Here is a 25,912-nt window from a genome sequence, read left to right as displayed (position 1 = left end):
CTTTGCTATGCAGAAGCTTTTTATTTTGGTGTATTCCTAATTGTTTATTTTTGCTTTTGTTGCCATTACCTTTGGAGTCAGATCCATAAAAGTATTGTTAAGGTCAATGTCCATGAGTTTACTGCCTTGTCTTCTTTTAAAATTTTAATGGTTTCAAGTCTTACATTTATGTCATTAATCCATTTTGAGCTTATTTTTGTGGATGGTGTGAAAACGTGGTCCAGTTTCATTGTTTTGCGTGTGGCTGTCCAGTTTTCCTAGCACCATTTGTTGAAGAGACTGTCTTTTCCCCATTGTGTGTTGTTTCCTTTGTTGTAGATTTACTGACCATGGGTTTATTTCTGGGCTCTCTCTATTCTGTTCCATTTATCTATGTGTCTATTTTTGTGCCAGTACCATACTGTTTTGTTTACTACAGCTTTGCAGTATAACTTGAAATCTGGAATTGTGATGCCTCCAGCTTTGGTTTTCTTTTTCAAGCTTGCTTTGGCTATTCAGTGTCTTTTGTGGTTCCGTACGAATTTTAGGATTGCTTGTTCTAGTTCTGTGAAAAATACTACTGGTGTTTTGATACGAATTTCACTGGATCTGTGGATTGCATTGGGTTCATCATCTTATCAAAGGGAGTTCTTTAGCTCCTTAAAAAAACTCGGCTTTCCGTTGCCAAAACATTCTCATTCTCCCTATAATTTGAGGAAAAGCAAATTTACAAACAAAGGAAACAAAGAATACAAAAAAGGCAAAAGAGAGTTTTTTTTACCCCTTAGCCCCACTCAAAGATGGTGTGCTAGATAATGAATGAGACAGTATTAGTTTGGGTCACAGAACACAGGGACCAATTTGACTCTTTTTGCACAGCTATATTCCAAAGAATGGCATTTCCTGAGCACTAGTGGTTCTGAGCGCCAGGCAACAAAAGCCTTGTCAGAACTGGAAAAGAGGTGATGCCATCCCCAACCTCACTGCATCCAAACTGTAAACTCCAAAGGCTCCATTCTACACCACAGGTATGTTTACTCCTCCCTCGGGTTTTGTCTGCAGACCTAAGTGCACCAATGAGTTTGGAGACATCCCATCCATGTCGTCAGCCTGGCCTAACGCAACTTTGCTAAGTGCTCTGGAATCATCTCATTCTTGTTCATCGATAGCATTACTTTTCCAAGAAATGGATTAATGAAGGACTCTTGAAGATGTTGAAGGATTTTTCAAACCTAAAGAATGAATTGCCAAGAATAAAGTTGAAGGAGATACCTCTTAGTGTTGGCCTGCCCAGCATCATAGTATGTAGGCCACTCACTCATCTATCAATGCATACAGTTGATCCTATCGAAACAATCACAGGAACCAGTGCAACATGTCAGTGGCCCCTCCTGGATCTCTATCCCAGGCAAACGTGTGGTGGTAAAGGATGCCAAGGCATGGGAAGGGGCTGGAATAGTCCACTGAAACTGTGTTTAAATGAAGCCAGGTGGTGGGTGGTCCAGAACTCAATCAATGGAATCATACTATAGCTTAGTTTTCATTCCATGATTTTCACCTCTGTCAGTCTTCTCTTTGCGGCATAGTGGACACTGAGCAGGACTTGGGAGACAGAACATAAGGGGCTGATTCCTGGCTCTGCCATACAGTAACTGAATGTTAGGTGAGATTTCTAAGTCTCAGTATTAGCTTCCTAGGAGTGCCATAACAAAGTATAACAAACTGGATGGCTTTAACAATAGAAGATTATTGTCTCACAGTTCTGGGGACCAGAGGTCCAAGATCAAGGTGCTGGCAAGGTTGGTTCTTTCTGAGGGTGCTGAGGAAGAATTTGGCCTAGGCCCTTCTCCCAGCTTCTGGTGGTGCTGGCAACCTTTGGTGTCCCTTAGCTTATATATGCATCACTCACACTCGGCCTTCATGTTTACATGGCATTCTTCCTGTGTGTACCTCTGTGTCCAAATTTCCCCTTTTAGCAAGGATACGGTCATATTGGATTAGGGTCCACCCTAGTGACCTTATCTTAGCTTGATTATGTCTTTAAAGACCCTGTCTCCAAATAAGGTCACATTCTGAGGTGCTGGGAGTTGGGACTTTAACGTACAGATTTATGGGAGACACAATTTGACCTGTACACCTTAACTACTTTTCCCATCTGTAAACAGGGATCACAACGCAATTCTTCCTCATATAATTGTCATGGCTGTGAAAATACCTGAAAAAGGCTGGGTCTGCAGGAGGCCAGAGGACATCTTGTCTGTCTGAACGTGTGTGTGCTTTGTGGATGTCTGGATCAGACTATGCCTCTAAGGAGCAGGGCTCAGTCGGGGCTCCCAGCCTGTAAGTGTCCAACACAAGTAAACAGGTGCTTGACCAATGCCTTTTGATGATGGTGAAGATAAAAGGCTGGAGAGAGATATCTGCTGACAGGTGAGCCAGGGCTATAAAAAAGTTTGATTCCAAGTGCTGGTGAGGAAGGGGAGGGCGTGGAACCCCCGGACACTGCTGCCTGGGGCGCACCCTGGTATAAATCCTCTGGAGGGCAAGGTGGCATTATGCCAAAGGGGGAAAGCTGTGAGCTGATGCCCTGGCCATTCCACACCTAGGTATGTCCTCTAGAGAAATGCTCATATGTGTGCCCAGGACACAAGTGTAAAAATGTTCAAAACACCATTGTTTGTAGAAAAATAATCTAAATTTCCTAAGTGTGATGTATTCATATAAAGGAAAAACATACAGCTGTTAGAGAGAATGCATAGCTCAGGGATGAATCTCACGAATAAAGTATTGAGCAGAAAAGAACAAGCTGCAGAAGGTCATATATAATGTGTCAGGCAAAACTAAATGATATGTTGCTTCGGATACACATATACGTACATGCATAAAGAGTGAACAAATGTGGGAATGCTAAAATGCCAAAGTGAGAAAAGGATGTTATCTGGGGAGAAGGAGTGGTGCAAGGGGCGTTTCGATTATATTTACAATAGTTTGGTTATTTTTTTTAACTGGGGTGGCCAGCAAAAGGTAAAGGTTATTCTTTACAACTTTCTGCATGTTTGAATTGTAATACTTTTTAAAGAGCCAGGACTCCAGAAGCCTTAAATAAAGAAGAGGAAGGGGCGCCTGGGTGGCTCAGTCACTTAAGCAACCGGCTCTTGACTTCAGCTAGGGCCTTGATCTCACGGTTGGTGGGTTTGGGCCCCACATGGCAGTGCAGAGCCGTTTGGAATTCTCTCCCTTTCTCTCTGCCCCTCCCCCGCTTGTGTGCTCTGTCTCTGTCTCCCAAAATAAATAAATAAATAAACTTTAAAAAAGAAGAAGAAGAAGAGGGAGATGCTGGGGCGCTGCTTGTGGGGAGATTCAGAGCTGCTCTTGCTGCCCCCCTGGAATCCAGAACCCAGAATAAATAAGACTCTGACATCCGCCACATCCGAAAGGTGGAGACCCAGAAGGGTGAAGCCTCTCCTGTTGACAAGGAGAGGGGGGAAGACCATTTTGAGGCCGCCCGTCTCTGTTCTGAACCTGGCTGTTGGCCTGCCCCCCAAGTCCGAAATGCAGAGGGCCCCAGGGGAGAAAAGAGCCGGGCAGCCCCAGAGGAGACGGGAGGACACACGCACAGGGCAGCACGTGCCCGCATCCCACACGCAGGCTGACTCCCTCCCAACACCCACGCACTGCCTTTCAAACAAGCTGGCACGGACACCCTGACAGTTTACAACACCGTCACACCCCTCGTGCTTGCAGGCGCCCGCGCGCGCGCGCGCGCGCACACACACACACACACACACACACACACACCCCTTCCACCGACCGCTCCCACCAGGACCCCAGAGTTAGACGCGCTGCAGAACCTACCACCACCCCCACCCCCCCACCCCCGCCCCTCCTCCTGGAGTGCTGGGTTTTTCCAGCCGGAGCCTCACTCCCTCTACTGCAATCTCGGGGAAATTGGTGTCTGACGCGGCTGCTCCAGCACGTTATTTATTGATTTACTCTGTCCCCCGGGGAGACCCTCCTGTCAGGAGAGCTGCGACCCGGAACTGAGGGAGGCGGGAAGCGGCGGGGCCACGGGTGGCGGGGCAGAGGGGATGGAGACGAGGACGGTTCAGCAGCCCCCGCCCTGCTCATCAAGCTCCGGGAGCCCCGCAGGGGCCACCCGGCAGGAGGCCAGAAGAGTGGAGGGAGACTCCAGGAGGAGGGGACAGGAGGCAGCGCTTCGCGACCGAGCCCCCCTGAGCCAGCAGCGCCGGCTCAGACAGGCCACCCAGTTCCTGCACAAGGACTCTGCCGACCTGCTCCCCCTGGACAGCCTCAAGAGGCTCGGCACCTCCAAGGACTTGGTGAGGCAGCCCTCTCCCCACCCTTCCCCTCTCTCTTCCTATATCCTGGGGAGGGGGCGGAGGGCCGGAAACTGCAGACCCTAACCTTCAGATCCCCCCTTCCTTGCTGAGAGTGGGGCAGAGGTAGTCCCCAGGTGGAGGGGCCCCACCCCGACCATCCTCAGACTCTTCACTGGGGGTGCTCCTGTGGCTCGGTGGCTCTGGGGGGCCTAGTCTCCTTGCTCAGTCAGCTTCTCTCACACAGCTCAAGACTTATCTTGGGGGTGATGAGGAACTGTGCTCTCTAGGAGAAGAGGCTTACAAGGACACAGGAACCTTCTGGAGCAGTCATTTACTGCTGGGAGGGCCTGGAGTCCTGGCCAGTTTAGGGTTATGGTTTCTCTCCTGTCCCTAAACAACGGATTCCTTCCTACCAGCTCTGACCATCCATTTGCCTTTTCCCTCCAGAATGGAAGCACTAAGGGCCTCTGTCCTTTCCAGAGCCTCAGGGCCTCATATGGCTCTTGCCTGGGCCACCAGCCCCCTGAGTGCCCCCTTACTTCCTCGTAGGGGCAATGGCCCTTCCAGGCTTCTTTCTTTCCATCTCCCTGCAGCAGGGCTCCAGAGGGAACGGGGTGGGGGTGTAACAAGGAGGTGAGTGGGTCAGGGCAGCTGCGTACACTCATCCCTCCCCCGCCCCCACCGAGACAGTGGTGAAGAGCATGGGCTTTGGAGCCACGCTGCTTGGGTTCAGATCCTGGCCCTGCCACTTACTACCTTAGGCAAATTGCTTGATGTCTCTGAACCTGTTTCTTCATCTGCTAAATGAGGACGAAATTAGTAGTATCTCCCTCATGGCGTTGCTGTGGGAGTTGCACGAACTAATGCCTATAAGGGGCTTAGAAAAGAGCCTGGAAAATAGAAAGCATTATCTAAGGTCTGAGTATGATTGTTCCTCCAGCTACGACTCCATTTAGCTTGAGGGAGAAAATAAGCTCTGTAGGGCCCAGAGAAAATGGAACCCTCTGTGGCCTGTGGCTCTTCTAGAAGAAAGGAGGGCTTTTGCTTGGAAGCACTCTGTTCCCTCACCCATTTCCTCATCAGAAGGTCTGAGAGGAGGACACTCTTCCAACCTGAAGGGCACGAAGTCAACTCTAGGGGCCTCAGCCAATGCAGCCCCTCATTCCCTTTCCTGACCCAGCCCTACCAGATTCCTCTCAGACGAAATGTTCCTCCTCCAGGAACCCAACCCAGAGGCCAGCAGATTCCCAGCCTCATCCCAGCAGCTCCCAAACAGGAAAAGTGACCAGACCGAGATCTCAGTTCAGGGAACTTCGGGGCTGCTCTTGCACACACACAGAGAGCACAGCTGAGAAACAGGGAGAAACGGGACAGCAGGGAAGCTGGTGCTTTGGCTCCCGGTGGCTAGGACCTCTGAGCCTCTATGGTTTGGAGACCACCCTACATCCATCTGGCCCTGGATTAGAGGCTCTGTTAACATTACCATCCCAGCGTGGCAGGTCCAGCCTTCTGATAAGTCCTGAGCTTTTCACCTCACCCCACTGCCTCAGGACGTCCCAAATTGATCTCAAGCAGTTACCTTGTGTGGCTTTGGCAGGGAAGACACAACAGGTTGGGGGGACCCCACCGTCTCCCTCCTTAGGATAACTCTGGAGCAAACCTCACAGCAGTGGGGGCCTGAAGGCTGTGTCCATCGTGGGAAAGGTGGGAGGAGAGCTGGGAACCGCAGAGCTGCTCTTTCCGGCCTGCCCTGGAGTTCACTGCCCTTTTCCCAGACCTGGGTCTCCTGCTGGCAGCCTTGCTGGCGGGAGCAGCAAGTCTCAAGGGGCTCATTAAATCAAGGGTAGAAAAACAATCCCACGTTCCCAAGAAGAAAGGGCAGGTGGAGAAGGATGTGTGGAGCCTGGACAGATAGAGTCATTCTTCAACAAGCATTTATTGAGTGCCTACTATATGTTAAGCTAAGCCTTGGGGTATAAAGATCTGATGTCACAGGCTCTCCAGGCTAATGGGAGAGTAAAAGCCACAAATAACAACTGTGAGAAGCATGACAAAGGGAGCTAAGAGAAGGGATGCTGGCCCCAGCCTGGCGTGTGGAATGAAGAGTACAAAGAGGTCAGAGAGGGCTTCCTGGAGGAGGTAAACCCTGTGTTAATTACAGGACACACATGGAATTCCAGACTTAGATAAAAACCTCTCTCCCAAATAAAGAGTAGCTCTGGAACAAAGTACGTTGAACCAGTCATCCAGTCTGGCCCACAGAAGAATGAGAGTCGTCTCAGGAAGGGGGTTGAACAGGAGCAAATGTGTGGAGGCCAGGAGCAAGCAGCCTGGTACAAGCGGTACAAGTAGGGTCAATGGGGGCAGATAGGCGGAGTGAAGGACAAGGCTCAGGACGAGGCCGTGACCAGGTCATCTGGGCTGTGCATCCCCTGAAAGTTTGGGCTTTATCGTGCAACAGGAAGCAGGCATGTTTTGATGGGAGTTTAAACAGGAGTAATATGGTTAGTTTTGTTTTCCTTTTCTGCTTCTCAGACTTTAACATGCACACGAATCATCAGGGCATCTTGTTAGAATGAAGCTTCTGATTCAGTAGGTCATGATTCTGCATTTCTAACAAGCTTCCAAGTGATGGCAAGTGATGTTAAAGCTACATATCTGAGGACCACACTTTGAGTAGCAAGGGCTTTATTTTTCTTAAGTTTATTCATTTATTCTGAGAGAGAGCGTGAGCTTGAGCTGGGGAGGGGTAGAGAGAGGGGGAGAGAAAGAATCCCAAGCAGGCTCCACATCGTCAGTGCAGTCTGACATGGGGCTCGAACTCATGAACTGTGAGATCACGACCTGAGCTGAAATCCAGAGTTGGACCCTTAACCGACAGAGCCACTCAAGCACCCGAGTAGCAAGGGTTTTAGATAATCACTGGCTTCAAGCAGGTGTATCTGAGAGACAGCAGTACTGGAGGCCAGTTCTTAGGAACTTAGGGAGGTGGTCCAGTGATCCGGGACAGCTGAGGTGAGGCTTGAATAAAGGCAGTAGTACAAAGCAGGGTTGGACTCTATAAATACAGGAGACAAAGCTGGCAGAACTTAGTAAATTGACCAGATGGAGTGAAGGTGGTTTCAGGCGAGGGATGGTTCAAGCATCCTAGTTTCGAAGATGTGACTTTTTTTCTCTGACTTCCATCACAACATCAACTCTGGGATCTGCAGCCCATTGAAGGATGAGGTCAGAAGGGGAAACAAAGGGGAAAAAAATGTTAAAAATGTGTTGCAGACCTGAGACAAAAAGTTCCCCAAGCATAATACTAGCTCCTGAGAGGTCTTGGCAGTCAATAGGTTGGTCTAACCTAGAATGGACTGTTCTTTTCTCATTTCTTCATTGCTGAGCAATCTATTGGGGTCTCAGCAAAACGGTATGATTTGATACGAGGGTTCACTCTGCTATAATGATGTGACGGCTGGGACTTGGGTAAGATCCTGCCCCTTTCTTACTCCCGTGAGACGCGGGACTGGGGTGGGGTTGGGTTGAACATCGTGGGAGATCTAAGGTGGGAGAGCTGAGTGGCCTGGATACTTGGGTTTAGACCTGTCTGCCTTCTTTGTTTTGTGACGGAGCCAGCAGCCGCATAGTGTGATCCAAAGACGCCTGGTGGAGGGAAACCAGAGTCGGTTTCAGGGGGAGTCTCCCCCCGCACAGGCCCCGATTCACAGCCAGGAGAGCAGGAGGAAGACCAGCAAGACACAGATTCCTGCTCTTCTGGTGAACTGCAAGGTGAGAGGCCTCCCAGGGCACTGGCTTTCATGAATGATCCTGTGAACGGCTCACTTCCACCACTCTCCTTCCTCCCCTGGGTGGTGAGGGAAGGAGGGAGGGAGAAAGAGCACCTCTCCCCCGAGGTTGGACCTAAAAATGGGATCCTGTACATTCTCTACTTTCTACCTCAACTCATCTTCCCTCCGTGCAATTCCATGTGTCCATGCCAACCCTTTTATCAAATGTAATCTCCAAATGCGCATGTGTAAATACTTGCCAGTGTTTCCTGATGACAGCCTTGTCCTCTCTAGAGCCATTTGACCACCCCAGCGGTACTGAACACCCACCACTCCTCTGCCACCACTTTTGTGTGGCATTTCCTCTTCCTGCTCTCCAGTCTCTGGCCACATTCTAGAACCTTTTAAAGCCTCAAATGTTACCTCTTCTTTGAAACCTTTTCTGATTTCCCCAGGGGAGAAAGAGCCTCCCCTCCCTCTCAATATCCAGGACACTTTATTGACAACCCTTTCATAGACTTTAAAACTTTCTACCATGCATTAGTTACATGTCACTTCCCCTACACCCGAGCACAGCATTCATTGATGTACCTTCCAGCAACATCTCTGGCACATAGCAGGTGCTCAGCAGAAGTCTGGATTGAGAAAATGACATGCATTTGGGATGTCCAAGTGTACCCACAAATGTCTGTATATATCCAGAAGAAAGTGAACCCGTCTGTTTCCGTGGTAAACCTGTCGCTTACCCTCATCTGAACTTCCCGGCGAGACAGTCTGGTCTTCTCACCCCTCCTGTATCCCTCACCTGGACCTCTCTAACCTAAGCCCCCGGCGTCCCAAGAATTCCTCTACACAAACAGATCTCCATTTCTGGTCAAGTGGTTCCCAAGTGTATGATCTCCCCATAGACAGCTCTACTTCCTTTTTTGAGTCCTCCATCTAAGAGCCAGTTTTGCCTCAATTGCATGAGTGCCATAAAGATCACTCTGAAAGGCTTGGTTCATTCCCTTCACTCGTTTTTGAGAGGGACTCATCAAAGGGCTGGGAAAGGTGAAGGATCCAAGCCCAATCCATTCTCACTGACTCCCCGCGACCCTCTTTCTCAGTGCCGAGACCAGGAGCTTCGGGTGGCCGTGGACACAGGCACCCAACACAACCAGATCTCAGCTGGGTGCCTCAGCCGCCTGGGGTAAGAGTGCGGCCTAAAAGAATGGATGGGGGATGGGGTTTCTTTAGGGGGGGTGATGAAAATATTCTGATATTAGATAGTAGTGGTAGTTGCATAACTCTATGAATATACTAAAAACCTCTGCATTTATAAAAGGGTAGTTTTTGCGGTATATGAACTATATACCGATAGAGCTATAATTGGAAAAAAAAAAAAAGATTGGATGGGGGCTCTGGTAGAGAAGACAAGGATTCAGACCCCACGTGGGGGCAAGGGATTGGATGAGAACCCACGTGTAGGGGGAGGGGCGTCAGCTGACAAAGGCGTTGGGGTTGGGGGCTGTGGTGGCCATAACCCTTGCTTCTCAACCACAGGTTAGGGAAGAAGGTCCTCAAAGCCCCAGGTGGGGACGTGGCACCTGGGCCCCCCATGCAGGTGGAGCAGCTGGAGCTACAGCTGGGCCAGGAGACGGTGGCCTGCTCAGCCCAGGTTGTGGGTGAGTCCTCCCTTCATTCACAGCCTCTTCTTCCTCTTCCGCCTTCCTCTCCTGGCACCATATGAGGTGCCCCCAATCTCTGGGCCCAGATCCTCAGAGCTGGGGGTGGGGAGGGCAGACAAGGAGTGAGTGCTCACAGGGCACCGTGACCCCTGGGTGCCCTCCAGCCTCTTCTGTTTTCAAACGATTCCTGCAGATGTTGAGAGTCCTGAATTCTGTCTTGGACTGCAGACTCTGCTTTCTCTCAAGGTAAGAAGGATGCGGGCGCTTGACCCACATTTCGGGCCTGACCCAAAGGGCTGGGATAAAGAGGTAAAAGGCACAGGTGAGGAAGCGTGGGCCAGCTTCTGATGAGAATGACTCAGAGTTGTGGGATTTCACCTTGCTTCCTTAGAGGTTCCTTATTTGCCCACAAGTGAAACATAAGAACCAGGTCCCATTGCCCACAACCCCAGAGTTCCAGGTGAATGGAAATAGGGGGATGAGCAAGGAGCAGGGGGCTGGGGGCTGTGGAAAGTGGGGGGGGGGGAGGGCTGAGGGAGAGGCTACCTGCTGAGAGAAGCACACATTTCCCCCCACCCCCACAGTGCTGCATCGACCTCGAGCATGGAGTGCTGCGGCTGAGGGCCCCCTTCCCAGAGCTGCCCTTCCTGCCTCTGTACCAAGAGCCTGGCCAGTGACTGATGAACCAGTCAGTCCCCGGGGGAAGGACCTTGCCTCGGGGAAGAGCCATGTTGGGGAATGGGGCATTACTAGAGCCAGGTACCTGGGACTACCACGTCTGTCCCTTCTGTCACCACCCTGACCCTGCCATCCCATTGGCCTCAGTCAGCCACATTCCTCTCTGCTTCTCAGCAACTGCCCAATCCTCCAGAAGACTTCCAGAAAGAGGGCCCATGATCTCAGGGGACTGGCCTCCCCGTTCCCCTCCAAATCAGGACTGTGGAAAAGGATGTAAGCGTGGCGTGGTAGGAACTGGCCCAAGTCAAAGGCTGCAGCCCGTACTGTCCTTTACCTGCCTCCGGATCCACCCCACACACCCCTCGGTGGCCTTCACTCCCATGCCTCTCCCTTCCCCTCCTGGGGCTTAGTACCTCTTGCAACTAGACTGCCACATCTCACCCACCAGGGATCCTGTCCCTGCTGCCGCCTGCCTTTCTGATTCTGCGCACATCTGCTCACAGCTGAGTGGGGAAAGAAACAGGAAACAGAATACTCCGGTACAGTAGAAAGGCGAGTTGGCAGAGGAGCTTCAGAAGCTTTCTCAGTTACCTTTCCTGGGGTTGCAAATGTCAGAAGTCAGTTATTATTTGATTTCCCTGTGCGAAACCTTGGGTGTACCTCTAGCATTTCTCCAGGTGTCTCTCCTCCTCCACTTGCTTTTTTACACTTCAGGGGGATGGCGAGGAGCCCTGTTGGGAACTGCCCCCACAAGGTGGACAGGATGGCCGGGCCTGGCCGTACTCAGACTTGGAACCTAACCAGTAGTCTTTCTTATTTCTAGAACTACTCACCTCATTAGACGTTCTTCCTTCCCCTCATCTCTGGCCTCCTGAGCTTGAGCTTGTTTTATTTTGGAATCTTATTTTGATCCCTTGCCAGGCTCTGAGCCAAAGCACAAAAACAAGGAGGCTTTTCATCTTCACTGTAAAGAGAGGAACCCAAACCTTAAGGAGCCAGACACCCTGAGCGTCTTTCTGGCAGGTTTGAGTCTCTCAAGTCACGGACGAAGGAGAGAGGAAGACAGTGGTGTAACTAACCTCAGCTAGGGAACTAGGACCTTGGGGTGGGAACAAGATTGTGAGCCTGGGGTAGATGAGAGGAGAACCAGCTGCCCTGTGACATCTGGTCTTGCCTTTCCCAGCTGAGTCCCCTGACCTCAAGAGAAGAGGAGGGGGCTCACCACCACACGTGTAATGTGGGTACCCTGGTCCCTCACTGCCTTGCCCCATAACCTCTGCTTTCCTGGCTCTGCCTGTTCCTTCCTGCCTCCTGCTGCTTCTATAACCGCAGACCCCAGACCCAGGGGCAGGCCTTCAGCCCAGCTGCTTCTCCACTTGAATAAACACCTGTTTCTCTATGCTCATGTCCTTCTCTGGTTTCCCTCCATGTCGCTCCGAGTCCGAATTGGTAACTCTGCCCTTGTTCCCTTACAGAAAGGTGATGTGAATGTGGAGCTTTCCCCAGGTTGACCCATCTGGCTGGGTTAATATAATTGAGAGCAATGGCTTTCTGACTCCTCTGAACACAACTCACAGCGGGAAATACATTTTACAGAGCAGTTAGCATACACACGCACATGCACATGTACAGTTATAACAAAACAATACTTCCCTATGCTGTGAGTATGACACTCTGATATTTTTCCTTCTATTTTATTCTACCCCATTTCGTTTATTCAAACAATGCTGACCACAACCCACCAAAGAATCGCAGCCTGTAACGTGAAAAACACTAACTGACGGTGCACAGAATCGAGAGCAGAAGGAATATAAATGGTCCAAGACAGAATTCTGATTGTGGTCTGGATCATAAACCCGCATTGGATTCTAAAGGTGTTTTGGGGGGATGTGGGGGCAAGGCCCACAAAGTTGCACAAGCAACATGGCAAAATGAGAAAGTGCTAGCCCAGTTTCTTTGGTAAAAAGAAGACAATCATCTCAGGGTTGCTGGGAACAATTAAGACCAGACTGTAAGATGATTAAAGACCCCCGCTTCAAAAGCAAAACAGTGTGCCATTCCTGTTAATAATCCCTAATGTCAGTGACTTGGAGCTGTGCCATGGAAGACGGAGCTTGGGATGCGGGGAGCCCTTATCTCATAGCCCTACTGGCTCCGAAGCCTGGTTTCCTTATATAGGCATCGGAGCCACGCAAAGGATCTGTGCTCCCTCCTCATGAACAAGTCTGTTTTCCACACAATGAGAGTTGGAAGTGGGGGCGGGGGGTCTAGGAAGGGGGCAGTCCCAGATGATGCGGAATGAGGCTGGGGTTCTATGATTCTGATGTGTTGGGTGAGGTACATAAGGAAATAGGGCCGAGGGCCAACTCGCCTCTTCTTTCACCAAGGAGACCATGAAGGCTATAGTTCACAGCTTCCCTAAGGTTGCTGCCATCTTTCCACACTCCTCTGTGATGTCTACTCCCAATCCTGCCAGCACTATGGATACCTTGGGGGGTGGGTTGGTTCAGGAGGCTCCTTCTTCAGCTAAGAGGGCAAGTCCAGCTAGGTGGGATCGTGGAGGCTTGCAGGAGCACACTGTGGGGGCTGGTCTGGATGGTAGAGGGTTTGGTGAAGCAGGGCGCGGACAGCTGGGAGGTCATCAGGATCTGAGGGCAAGAAAGGGGCGGTTCAGAGGCTGTGGATCTCCTGGGCACCTGGCACGGGGCTTCTCGGGCCCGAAGCACTCCTGGGACTCACCCACGCCCAGCTCCTGCAGCAGGCTCTGGAACTCTGGCTCAGCCTCCAGCAGCTTCAGCAGATTGGTCGACTCCATCCGCTCAAGCTGCACCTCCCAGTACACGTAGATCTTCTGGTTGAACGTGACGTACACGAGGCAGGGGCTGTTGCGGCCCTCCTTGCAGGCATACAGGCCTGCAGGGTGTGGGGGTGAGACAAAGGTCAGAGAGTTCGAGTCCCAGTGGGGAAGGGCAGAGAACAAGATGCAGGCCTTGGAGTCAGCAGTTTGACCCTCCCACAGACGTCAAGCCGAAAGCTAGAGGCCCTCTTTTTTTTTAATTTTAAAAAAATGTTTATTTATTTTTGAGAGACAAAGCATGAGTGGGGGAGGAGCGAGAGAGAGGGAGACACAGAATCTGAAGCAGGCTACAGGCTCCAAGCCTGTTGCGGGACTCAAACTCCCAAACTGTGAGATCATGACTTGAGCCAAAGTCAGATGCTTAACCGACTGAGCCACCCAGACGCCCCTAAAGGCCCTCTTTCTAATCCATTTGTGTTGGGAACTCAGTAAAATAGGTAAAATACCTCCCCATTTCAGATATGAAAAAACACCATGGGGGGCACCTGGGTGGCTCAGTCGGTTAAGCGTCTGACTTCGGCTCAGGTCATAATCTCACAGCTTGTGAGTCTCAGCCCCGTGTCGGGCTCTGTGCTGGCAGCTCAGAGCCTGGAGCCTGCTTCAGATTCTGTCTCCCTCTCTCTCTGCCCCTTCCCTGCTTGCACTGTGTCTCTCTCTCAAAAATAAATAAACATTAAAAAAAAAAATAGGTGTTGAGTTATGGTAAGATGGCTTAATAAACTAAAAAAAAAAGAAAAGAAAAAAAACTCACCAGGCAGAATGGCCCCACAAAAGTGCTTTGCTGATTTTCCCATCTTAGTGATAGCCTTGGAGGAATGAAGGACAGTCTTGGTAGTCCAAGGGGTAGATTAGCAAAACACGATCAGAAACTAAAGCTGGGCACCTGGGTTGCTCAGTTGGTTAAGTGACCCAACTCTTAATTTCAGCTCAGGTCATGATCTCACAGTTTGTGAGCTCTCTCTGATAGCATAGAGCCTGCTTGGGATTCCCTCTCTCTCTCTCTCTCTCTCTTTCTCTCTCTGAAAGAAAGAAAGAAAGAAAAAGAAAGAAAGAAAGAAAGAAAGAGAAAGAAAGAAAGAAAGAAAGAAAGAAAGAAAGAAAGAAAGAAAGAAAGGAAGGAAGGAAGGAAGGAAGGAAGAAAGAAAGAGAAAAAAGAAAAAAGAAAAAGAGAAGAAAGAAAAGAAAGAAAAAGAAAAGAAACTAAGGCTTCTCTTTGGTGGCAGTCCCTTCTTCAAAGGCATTTTAACCTTCTGGGTCACTGGAGTATGTACACCAGAGCGCTGTACAATTCTTACCATTTCAGCAACCAAAGATCTCCCCATGTCACCTGAAAAAGCCAGGACTGCTTTCCAAGTCCCTGATTTGTAACAAATGCAAATTGTCTGGGAGAATGCTCCTCACAGAGTTCTGACATGCTCAGATGGGAGAGAACTTTCCCATGCCTTCACACATCCCAGATGGGCAGATGCTAAGAACTCATCCCATTCTTTAAGATATTGAGAGATGAACCTGTCACTGTCTCTCATTCCTTATTTAAAACTGTGCAGACGGTAATTCAGTACCCACCATCACCCTCTAACAAAAGTGCTGAAGAGCTCATTTGTTTATGAAGACGCACGTTAGGGGACACAGAGAGAGTAGAAATGAGAGGCAGACAAGTGTGGTTAGAGAGGGTCCATGGGGTGGGGTCCCACCTGCACAGAAGGCTCGGATATTCTCGTCCACTTGGAAGCGGACGACAGTGCGGTTGTGATCAATGATATACGTCTGTCCATCCCAGGCACAGGCAACCACCTCCTCATGCCCATTGCCCTGAAAAAGGCCAGAGACAAGGATGCAGGGGTGGCAGGGAGCTGGTAAATAGAAGAGCCCGAACGATGGGTCTGGATAGCACATAAAGGACTTGTGGACCTAGTTCTGGGTGACCAACAGCCGGGAAGGAAAGCAGCCCTAAGTTTCTTACTGAACTTCCTCCATGCGCCAGTCACCAAACAACTGATGAAGGAGACACCATTATTCCCAATTTTATATGGAGGAAACTTCAGCTTATAGAAATGAAGTCGCTCACTCGTGGTCACACAGCATAGAAGGGAGGCAGCACAGAATCAGGACTCAAACCCAGGCCTGTTCTACCGACTTCAAAGCCTCGTGCCTTTTCTCCTACCGTCACACATGCACAACGGCAAAGTATGCCCCCGTGTCGCAGATTCTGGGGCTGCAGCCTTGGTAAAGAGAGGCTCATAGATAGACGAGAAACAAAATTACAGAACATACATCTGGAGTTGAGGCCAAAAACTCACTTCTGGACCCTAATAAATTATTTCTCTTTGGAGCCATTACTCCTGGAAAAGGTGCCGCCGAGAGATTCCGCGGCGGTGCAGAGATGGTACTAAGCCCTGAGAAGTTAGGAAAAAGACTCACTTGAGACGCAGTTAAGAGTCTGTCTGAAGAGACTTAGATAAACATCGAGAGCGAACTGTGAAGTGAGAATGGACTCATTTGCATCACATCTCTCCACGTGAAGAAGGTAAGAATGTTCTTCTCACCGTGACATCCAGTTTCTCTAGGGCAAAAAGCTGATGATCCACCTGCACCGACCACAGCAGCTTGTCCGCTTCCTCCATGAGCTTCAGCGTCCCTGCAGGGTGACAGGCAGGCCGGGGTGGGCAGGACAAGGACCCCTGAGCACACCCCACAGGCACACAGCCTCCTGCCCCAGCAGGAACTCACCATCCAGGGTGCAGAGGGCAAAGAGGCCGGAGCCACCCATCTCAGAGTTGTGGCCTGCAGGAGGGACAGAAGGACAGGAATAAGAAAATGTGAAGGGTAGGGCAAGGTCAGAGCACACAGGGTGGGGTGTGAGGCGGCCCAAGGTAGGGAGGAAGGGAAGGCCCAGCATCTTCCCTCTCCCAGGACTGATGCTTGCCCCTCAGCTCCCTCCTGTGTCCCCACCCCACCTTCACCTCGTTTGATGTTGCCAATGAGGTGGGTGGAGACATTCTTGTTGTGGATGCGGCCGGAAGTCTGGTGCAACATGACATCTCGGGCAGCCGGGGCCTCCCTGTGTGGGGGTGGGGTAGGGTGGGAGGGATACTAAGTGGGGACCAAATGGGCCTAGTTCTGCAGGACGTTTGTGGCCCCGATCTCTGTACGAGCTTCTAGGATGTGAATCAGCCTGGAAATCTATTGCTGACCCTGTCTGGCCCATGTGGTGAGTAGAAAAGAGAGGTACAGAGCTGCCAAGTTAGAATCTTGGAATCTTTTCCAGGTGCTACGAGGTTAAAGCCCAGGATTTCCTGGGTCCTGAAATCATTTTTCTTAATGGGGCAAAGGTGCTGTGCCAGGACCCAGCCGAAGCAGCTCTGCCCACTGCAGTCCTGTCCACTGCCAGTGCATCCAGGAGCCCATCTAGATTCCACACAACCACACCATCCACAGGTCTGCGCCCTTACCTGCTGCCCTCCGGGGCCCCCTCAGAGGTGGGAGGGGGCCCGGCGTCCTTGTTCCAGGTACACAGGAGAATGGCGTAAGCACAGCCCGGCTGAGACACCATCAGTTCAGGAACACCCAAGGGCCCTGGAGTCACTGAAAGACTGTCCACCTGCACCAGGGAACAAGGCCTTAAAGGGGGCTGGGGACAGAAATGGGACCCTGCCGAGAGCATGGGAGAGAAGTGGGGCAGGGGCCCTGGGAACAGCATCCCAGGCTTGGGGGGCAACAGCAGGAGGAAGAATTTGAGTTTGTAGGGTTCCTGCCTCGGGCCATCGTCTCCACATAGCCCATCTGCTTTCCACTGTGCATGCCTCAACCAGGGTCCACACTCTGACACAAAGCACATCACACCCTCAAGCACACTCTTAACTCTTAGCCTGGTGCTCTTTGCCTCTTATCAGTAATTTTCCCCTAAGACCCTGATTTGAAACTCTCTTCTTTGGATTTCTCTCAACAAGATTTTCCCTTCCTCCCACTCTAAACCCTGACCCACGACTGTTCTCTCAAGAGGGCCCCTACAGGAGGGCTTCCTCCCTGCTCCCTGGGCTCCCTGAGCACCCCCCGCTCAGCCTCTCACCTGACCCTCCAGTGTCCACTTCTTGAGTGACACCAGCTGCCCTGTTGGATGTTCAGTGCCTTCACCCAGATCTTCCCAGCGGAAAGCCCGTACCACACGGTCCGTGTAACCGACCACCAGCTCACAACACCCATCTCCATCTGTGGGTCCAGAAAGTAGGACGAGTTTGGAGCCACATGCGTGTTCATCAGCTTGAATCCTACACACACGTCCTCTCCGCCCCCTGCTAACATCACCAGCGTTTGCGCCGAAACCCGGTACAACTTCAGACCCCAAGAGCTGCGCTAGTCCCCTCGCACACTTTGTGCTGTGCTTCTTCCCTCAGACACAAAACTCGAGTGTCCTGATTCATGCCACATACCATCACCTTCGTGACAGCTTCTGGCCGAAACATCAGCCCTATATCTGTACGACTCACTCCCTTGCCACTTTCAGTGTCTGATCAAATGTCACCTTCCCAGAAAGGACTTTCCAGATAACTCCATTTAGAATTGGTAGCTCTACTTCTCTACCCTGACACTCCCTAGCCTCTTTCTGTGGTTTATTTTCTCCATGGCACTTACTACATTCTAATATACTATTTAATCTTCTTACAATATTTTACACTGTTTATTTTCTGTCCTTCCTAGGAAAGGTCCAAGAAGGCAGTGATTTTTGTCCATTTTATTCACTGCTGCAATCACAGTGCTTAGAATGATAACTAGTTTATAATGGGAGCTTAGTAACTCAACATAAAATGCATAATAATTGCACCCATGAATACTAACTACCTCCCTGAATCCCGTGACATCTGCTCTACTACCCATTGACTCCTATTCCCCTGGCTGCCTGCGGAGACAGCCATGCCCACCGATGTCGCTGATCAGCATGACCTTGGTGTTGGCAGGGATGTGCTGCTTGAAGACTGGATGATGCTCCTCTCCCATTAGGGTCTCGTGGTGCCCAGAAGCATCCAGGGCCTTGGTAGGTGTCAGGTCACACAGGTGAAACCATCCCTCAGCACTCACCGCCACCACCAGGTTCTGGGAGAGGCAGAGGCATGGGAGGGATGGCTGGGGAGGGAAGTTTGGGCACAAGCCTGGTCGTTAAAGGACAGAAGTGAGGGCTAAAGCCTTTAACTCTCAACTGATTTCCACCAGGAGAGGGGGAGCAATCTAGGCAAAGCCTTGGAGTTCTACCGAAGTCCCAACGTCCCCTAGAGTTCTTACCTTTCCTTTATTACAAACATCTCCAACCCCAACACAAGTCAGCTGCAAAGAAAAGGGGAGACATGCTGAAGGAGACCAGTACTCTCTAATCTCAGTGAAGCAAGGAGAGGGTTTGCTAACTACCATCGTTTGCTGAAAAGTTGTGCCACATGACCTACACGGATAGTTCATGTTAATCGCGTTCTTGTGCTCTAAGTCTGGTTTACCTAGAGCAGTAGGGAGACCTCAAGTAGTTAAGTCTGTCTGGGCTGAACAAGACAAAACAAAAGATACATCTAATACAACCAGTCTATCATATTTCTAGACTTATGCAAAGTATTACCCCCATTTTGTACTATACTTTATGAGATCAGATGACCTTGGCAGTTTTTAAAGTACTGAGAGCCACGCGGAAACAGAAGATAAAAAACAACCCACCAGCTGGAGGCGCAGTGCCCAGCGGCTTCCCTCCCTGAATGGAATGAACCCTGAAGCAGTGGCTGGCTGAATAGCTGGTGAACTGGGACACACTGGTGGGTTTCTGTATGGCTCAGCCTTGATAGTCCCTGCACAGAAAGGATCCTTCTGCCCCTTATGCCCCAGGAAGTTGAATACTGACCATGCCCTGGCAGGAACAGGTGAGCCACGGCCGGCTGTCATCATTCTTATACACAAACAGCTTCCCGCTGGTGTCCCCCACCACCAATTCATTTAACTTCAAACGGAGAGAGAAGACAGTGTTAGGATGGGATCCTATGGAACCACCTGAAGCTTTTCTCTAGGCCCATCCTGGGGACATCATAAGACCTTAATTTGTATCTTCACCAACTTTAGTAAAAATCTTTTACAACCAACAAAGCCACAGTTTTCCAGTTTATTTTATTTTATTTATTTTTTATTTTTTTTAATTTTTTTTTCAACATTTATTTATTTTTGGGACAGAGAGAGACAGAGCATGAACGGGGGAGGGGCAGAGAGAGAGGGAGACACAGAACCGGAAGCAGGCTCCAGGCTCTGAGCCATCAGCCCAGAGCCCGACGCGGGGCTCGAACTCACGGACCGCGAGATCGTGACCTGGCTGAAGTCGGACACTTAACCGACTGCGCCACCCAGGCGCCCCAATTTTATTTTATTTTTTTAATTTTAGGGATAAGCATTGGGTGTTGTATTGAAACCAATTTGACGGTAAATTTCATATTTAAAATTTTTTTTAAAGTTTATTTATTTTGAGACAGCAAGCGTGGCCTTGAGCGGGAGAGGGGTAGAGAGAGGGGGAGAGAAAAATCCCAATCAGGCTCCACATTATCAGCGTGGAGCCTGATAAGCCTGATGTGGGCTTGAACTCACGAACCATGAGATCATGGCCTGAGCTGCAATCAAGAGCCGAAATTAACTGAGTGAGCCACCGGGCACCCCTCCCAGAGTTTCTTTTTTTCCCTGTCGGTGTGTGTGTGTGTGTGTGTGTGTGTGTGTGTGTGTGTGTGTGTGTCAGAGGAGGATAGCAGAATGGGGCAACACGGAATCTATGACTCTTCCCAGAAAAGTCTGACAAGTGAATAGCTCCATGACCCGCTTGCCTGATTTCAGCTCTTCCAATCTGTCCATTGCCAATGGGACACGTTTTGAAAACAACCTAGAACATTGAACTTTTGGAAAATTGAACTTCAGACCACGTACTTAATCAAGGGCCAAATAAAAAGACAAGGTCAGCTCTGGGGGCCCTCCTTCCTCTACAAACATCTCCAACCCCAACACAAGTCAGCTGCAAAGAAAAGGGGACCTTTTGAACTTGGTGTGTATGAGTGAATATATACAGGGGATGGAGGTGCTGGAGGGGACAGCACCAAGGGGTTGCTGGTGTCAGCCTCCTCTGTGCTCTGGGCTTCTGGCGCCCCCAAGTGGTGGCCCAGCTCTCAGGAGGGGGGTTCCCTGAAGGGAGTCTCTTCCTATTTGTATTTGGGTACTCCATTTCCCAGTCATTCGGCAAAGGCTGCCTGCCTTTCTAGGGGTAAACAGTGATAACAAGGTAGCACCAAACCCTGTTTCCACAAGTAGCTTTCTGATTTCCCCTGTTGAGGAGTGGGAGGGTGGTGGGGAGGGAAGGGGTGGAGGGGTGGGCAGCCAACACCCCCTTCCTATTCTCAAAATAGAGTGAATATCAGATTCTCAAGAGATTTAATTCTAAAGGCAACAAAGACGTAACCGATCACAAGTAAAGTTCAAAATGAATTGGGATTTATCAATGATTTACTTGATTTGAATCGATTTATTTTTTTAATAGTTATGGGAATTATATTATATTATATTTATTATATTGTATCTGGTGGGAATATTAGATCACAGAAGCATAAAACAAGTTTATTGACATTAAACTCTCTCCACCTGATGTTTCCATTTCTGCTGCTCCAGAGGACTTTGGCAGACACACCGGGGGCAGGCTGCATAGCACAGAGGCTCAGTGCAGCTGCCTGGATTTGAACCCAGCTCTCTATGCATAAATTTTGTCATCTATAAAACAAAGATCATAAGGGTATTTACTGAATAAAGTTGTTCTAAGAACTGAGCTAACAGAGGAAGGCCTTTAAAACAGTGACTGGCAGGGGCACCTGGGTGGCTCAGTCAGTTAAGTGTCCGACTTTGGTTCAGGTCATGATCTCACAGTTCATGGGCGCTGTGCTGACGGCTTAGAGCCTGCAGCCTGTTTCAGATTCGGTGTCTCCCTCTCTCTCTGCCCCTGCCCCACTCCTACTCTCTCTCAAAAGTGAAGAAACAATAAAAAACAAACAAACAAACAAACCAACCAGTGACTGGCATACAGCAAGCACTAATACCAGGTGTTTTTCAGCCTCTAGTTAAAAGGCCTCCATGGCTAGGGACCCTGGTATCTTTCACACAATCTATTCTTTTTTTATACATCCATTCAGCAAATGCCATAGTCCATACCAGCACCTCAGTAAATGTTTGCTTTTCTTTTAAATTAAATTTGATTTTAAAAAAATTGTTTTTTCATTTTTGAGAGAGAGCGTATGTAGGGAAGGAGCAGAGAGAGTAGGATGGAGGACCTGAAGTGGGCTCTGTGCTGAGCACAGAGAGCCCAATATGGGGCTTGAACTCATGAAGCATGAGTTCATGACCTGGGCTAAAATCAGACACTTATCTGACTGAGCCACCCAGGTGCCCCAAATTTAATTTAATCTGAGAGAGAGAGAGTGCGAGTGGGGGAGAGGTGCACAGAGAGACAGAGACAGAGAGACAGAGGGCGAGAGAATCCCGAGCAGGCTCCATGCTCAGTGAGGAGCCCAGCACAGGGCTTGACTCCATGACCCTGGGATCATGACCTGAGCCGAAATCAAGAGTTGGACACTCAACTGACTGAGCCACCCAGGTGCCCTGATAAATGTTTAATTACTAGACAATTAACAAAAAAGATTTTAAGAAACAGAGAAAAATCAGAATGAAAGGGAATGCTCAGTCAGCCCTGGAGTTTCCAGGTAAAGGTAGATAGTGAGTTAGGGGTACAAAGATAAATGCCACAGACTCCCTACTGAGGGGGACCTTACAGTTTTAACAAGGGCACAGACATGGGTATGGTAAGAGCAGTGACCAAGTAGATGTGGCCCAGCCAGGCAATGACAAGCAAGACCAAGCAATGACACTGAGGCAATGGCTGGCCTCCTGGAAGAGGACATTTCCAAACTAGCCCATCTGCTTCCCAGCAGCTATAATGCTTCCCAGCAGTTCTGCTTCCCTGTGGCTGATCCTGGCTCTGGCCTCTGGAGGTCACTCACGGACGCTAAGAAACCCCAGCTAGAGGGTACAGTCGCCATATAATACTAAAGGAGGCACGAGGAGAGATCTCTGATCTGCTATAGCCTTCTAGAGATTTTCCCCTGGTGTAGCCAGGCTTCCATGGGCAGTCCTACAGGGTGTGCATTCTATTCCTGGCTTCCCCTCCCCCACAATTTACCAGGAAACAAATTAGTTTCAAAGAACTTTAGGCTAATGATTTATGAGGATGAAATAAGTCTTTTTCCTGCCCCAAATGCTGAACTAATAACAGTGTTTCTATCCACACTCATGCAGGCTGAATGTACCACGATACATGTACCACTAGGCAACGATCTCAACTACTTGCCCTTCTTTCAATTATATTTATCAATAACATGCAAAGCCCTTCAAATTGCTTTGAGACAAATAATCACATTTGCTTTCCATAACAATCCTCATTTATTTAACAAACATCTGAGTACCTACTATGTGCCAGGCACAATTCTAAGTGTTGGGAATATAGCAGTGAAAAAGCAGATAAATCCCCAGCCTTATGGAGCTTACAACTCAGGGTTAAAAAAAAAAAGTAGTACAATATATCTAATATTGTAGAACTGAGTGTATTGGTGCAATCTACTCAGAAAAGTACAATTTCCAAAAAAGCTGATGCCATGAAGCTATGAAAAAAGGCAGGTATTTTTCCCTTTTAAACAAAGAAGACCATCAGATAACACGGAAAATCATGTACGCCTAAAGTCACTCTGTTAATTTACTATTTGAAAATGCCTCTCTTGATTTTCTCATAAAATTGTACTGCTTGGCATATTACGAAATGTGAAAGTCCAAAAAACAATACAAATTTATGAGAATAACTCCTTCCTCCCTACAGGGAGTAGAGCCAAAAGAGGCTTCATAAAATATCTTCTCTATCACAGCACAAAGGAGGCTGGGGGCAGGGGTATGTTTTAGCCCTTTTTTCCCCCAGGGGAGAGAGCACAGAACAGTTAGGGACGTGAGGATGAGAAGACGGCAGAATAGGAAGGTGGGGCAGAGGGTAGGAGAGGATGGCAATAAGGTGCTTTGCATTAAAAATAGGGAATAATGAATGAAAAGAGTCTGTTAAGAGTGTCTCACACCAGCAACAGCCCCCATCCCCTCTGATGCTCCACCTCAAAACTCTACATATTTTCATCAGTGCACCTCCTTACATTTCGTTGTTCTGGTGACTATCACCCTACCTGACTGTGAGCTAGCTGAGGGCTGGGACTGTCTTGTTCATTTTGGAATTCCCAGAATATAGCAGAGTCCTTGGCGCACACAATGGGCACTTGAATAAACATTTGCAGAAACAGAATCAAATACTAACAACACTAACACTTGGTGTTAACTGTGGGCCAGGCATAGTTCTACCTGCTTTATCTGTATTAATGCATTTCAACAACGAGAAAAAGAACAGCCGCGGAGATGGTAGATGTCAATTGTTTTTGTAATCCAACCAAGGTGTAGCGTTTTCAAGTTGCCATACGCTTGGTGTACTATGCAGCAGGCATTACAGAAACCAGGCATTACAGAAACTCGGCATTACGAATGGGGTGGTGGGGTGGAGAAGCAGAAAAGTACAGCAGTGTGTTCCGGCGCAAGGAGACACGTGTAAGAGCAGCAAAGGCGCGTTTTAAGCTTCTATGGAGGCTTCGAAAGGCAAAGTGATTTGAGGTGATGCCCCTGCGTAAGGAGAGAAGCAGTGAGCCGGCATATCGGGCCACCGGTTTACCAGGCTCCTACTGTGAACCAGTTACTGACTTAGGCAAAGGATCAGTTATCTATGTCCCTAAAAGAACACCAGGGCAGGGAAGCAGTGCAATTCGGACCTGACTTCCAGGCACGTAAGCTATCTGCCAAGTTCTCCTTAGGTCACCGCGCAGCCCCACCGCGCACGCGCTCCGCTCCCCCCGCACGCCTAGGGCGGCTTCTCCATTTCCCCGGCCCCGCCCTACCCTGGCGCAGAGCCGGGCCGCGTCTCTCGCAGTGCGCATGCACTGACCGTATCGTTATCGACGTCTCCGAGGCAGATCGCGTGCGGGAAGAGGCTCCCGCTAAATTCCAGGGCCACGCGTTGCACGTAGCTAACCGACCTCATCGCACTTGCACGGGCCGAGCGACCGGGGAGGCCCGCTAAATGTTCCCCGAGCCCCTCCTGAGAGCAGCCCAAGCGGAAGGCCAGCCAAAGCGGAAAGTCACGTCACCGATCGAGCCTCCAATTGCGGCCTTTCTCGCTTAACCTGAAAGAGGAGGTGGGTCTTCCTAGCCCTCTGAACTTGGGGGCGGGCTTATCTGATGTGAGTGACAGGGGCATGGGCCACTCCTAGCCTGGGTAGAGCAATCTTGATGGGGGGGGGGGGCGATCTGTTCCCCAGGCAACAGGCTGTCCGGGGTTAGACCTAATAACCTTGACCTCTTCCTTTGTTGCCCTAGCATTGAAGTCTCCAGGCCATTAGACTAAACCAGGGAATCATAATAATCGTAATAATTGACAACTGTATGGTTTCCAACAGTGTTTTGTTTTGTTTTGTTTTGTTTTGAAACAACTATAAGTTACCTGTTAGGAGCCCTGCAAACAATGTAGTGAATTGAACCAGCATTTAAAAAAAAAAAAAAAAACAATAGAATAGAATATACCAAGTGACTCTAGAGTAGTAAGTATTCTTTTTGTGAAACCTTTGTTTCAATTGTAAATATTTATATATGTATATTTTATATACTGGCTTATCACGTGAAAATGACTTTTTAAATGGTGTGTATATGCTTTTGTGGTCCTTAGAAAGGTCCTTAGTTACACTTGCTGTAAAGCACATTTCATGTATATTGTTTCACGTAATGAGCACAACAACCCTGAGAGCTTGTATTATTATTCAGTATTTTTGGATGAGAAAAACAGGTTCAACAAGATTAAGTAAGTCTTTCTTTGGGGTGCCTCATCAATCAGGGCATCAGAAGTATTATTTGCAAAATTCTGTAGTTGTTCAATACACTTTAAAGTTCAGATCTGCAGCTCTAGGCTAATTATGCACTGGTTTTTCAGGAGCCAACATTGTAAAAATAATATCTACCTCACCTGGGGATGTTGGACCAGGGGCTGGTCCTGCTTTCTATATCTGAGCATGATGGGAGAAGGCACTGAAAAGCAGGACATTTTTGCCTGGGAGTGTGAGAGGGGGATGACACATTTTGTCCCAGAGGTCCCAATGGATCTGACAGCCAGGTAAGATGAAAACAAGGAAGAGCAAACAAAACGGTAAACAGGAGGCAGTCTAGACAAACGCTGGGGACTGCAGATACATTCATGTTTCTGTTTTTGTGATACATATACTGTGGGGTTGGCCGGGTCTATTCAAAGGTACTGTGTCACACAGGTGTACCTAATGTTTTAAATATATTATCTAATTACGGAGGGGCTGCATGCAACCTCCGGCTACCATGTCTCTATCCTTCTCCCATTGTAGCTGAAACCTTAAGCTTCATTGTTGGTTTTAAGGGGTAGGAAAATAAAAAGCCAATTTAAAAATGTTTACCTCTCAATGTAAAGTTAAAATGTTT

At 49.2% G+C, this 25,912-nt stretch overlaps 2 protein-coding genes across 7 annotated transcripts; one reads left to right on the top strand and one right to left on the bottom strand.

Moving 5' to 3' along the window:
- The first annotated feature begins 3,585 nt into the window (after positions 1 to 3,585).
- Positions 3,586 to 11,842, top strand: NRIP2 (nuclear receptor interacting protein 2). 3 transcript variants are annotated; one of them, XM_045464296.1, is made up of 7 exons: positions 3,586 to 4,319; positions 7,941 to 8,093; positions 9,199 to 9,281; positions 9,635 to 9,756; positions 9,988 to 10,005; positions 10,344 to 10,518; positions 10,612 to 11,842. In XM_045464296.1, exons 1-7 carry the CDS (start codon positions 4,068 to 4,070, stop codon positions 10,712 to 10,714), a joined length of 906 nt encoding a protein of 301 aa, XP_045320252.1. In that variant the 5' UTR covers positions 3,586 to 4,067; the 3' UTR covers positions 10,715 to 11,842. The 3 variants fall into 3 exon arrangements, 2 of the variants coding, with proteins under 2 accessions (XP_045320252.1, XP_045320253.1); XR_006708981.1 differs by having other exon boundaries at positions 3,589 to 4,319; positions 9,953 to 10,005; positions 10,612 to 10,725; XM_045464297.1 differs by lacking the exon at positions 10,612 to 11,842 and having other exon boundaries at positions 3,589 to 4,319; positions 9,953 to 10,005; positions 10,344 to 10,562.
- On the bottom strand, positions 6,237 to 24,629 carry ITFG2 (integrin alpha FG-GAP repeat containing 2). Of its 4 annotated transcripts, none has more exons than XM_045464292.1 (13): positions 24,360 to 24,629; positions 19,170 to 19,265; positions 18,572 to 18,613; positions 18,214 to 18,385; positions 17,364 to 17,503; positions 16,747 to 16,895; positions 16,258 to 16,355; positions 16,025 to 16,078; positions 15,841 to 15,932; positions 14,989 to 15,106; positions 13,177 to 13,350; positions 12,926 to 13,085; positions 6,237 to 7,525 (listed from the first exon to the last, which is right to left on the bottom strand). In XM_045464292.1, exons 1-12 carry the CDS (start codon positions 24,453 to 24,455, stop codon positions 12,982 to 12,984), a joined length of 1,335 nt encoding a protein of 444 aa, XP_045320248.1. In that variant the 5' UTR covers positions 24,456 to 24,629; the 3' UTR covers positions 6,237 to 7,525; positions 12,926 to 12,981. The 4 variants fall into 4 exon arrangements, with proteins under 4 accessions (XP_045320248.1, XP_045320247.1, XP_045320251.1 ...); XM_045464291.1 differs by having other exon boundaries at positions 18,214 to 18,415; positions 24,360 to 24,603; XM_045464295.1 differs by having other exon boundaries at positions 24,313 to 24,549.
- Positions 24,630 to 25,912: the final 1,283 nt, after the last annotated feature.

Source organism: Leopardus geoffroyi, chromosome B4, assembly GCF_018350155.1.
Source record: "Leopardus geoffroyi isolate Oge1 chromosome B4, O.geoffroyi_Oge1_pat1.0, whole genome shotgun sequence".
Taxonomy (NCBI): Eukaryota; Metazoa; Chordata; class Mammalia; order Carnivora; family Felidae; genus Leopardus; species Leopardus geoffroyi.
This window is presented reverse-complemented; position numbering and strand designations above follow the sequence as displayed.

Excerpts from the sequence above, each read along its gene's own strand:
- NRIP2 (XM_045464296.1), top strand. The coding sequence starts at position 4,068 with ATGGAGACGAGGACGGTTCAGCAGCCCCCGCCCTGCTCATCAAGCTCC. Across the intron at positions 9,282-9,634 it reads GGGTGCCTCAGCCGCCTGGG|GTTAGGGAAGAAGGTCCTCA; the intron begins GTAAGAGTGCGG and ends TCTCAACCACAG. Across the intron at positions 10,519-10,611 it reads TGGGGCATTACTAGAGCCAG|CAACTGCCCAATCCTCCAGA; the intron begins GTACCTGGGACT and ends TCTGCTTCTCAG.
- ITFG2 (XM_045464291.1), bottom strand. The coding sequence starts at position 24,455 with ATGAGGTCGGTTAGCTACGTGCAACGCGTGGCCCTGGAATTTAGCGGG. Across the intron at positions 16,896-17,363 it reads AGTGGACACTGGAGGGTCAG|GTGGACAGTCTTTCAGTGAC; the intron begins GTGAGAGGCTGA and ends TCCCTGGTGCAG. Across the intron at positions 13,086-13,176 it reads GCTGCAGGAGCTGGGCGTGG|ATCCTGATGACCTCCCAGCT; the intron begins GTGAGTCCCAGG and ends TCTTGCCCTCAG.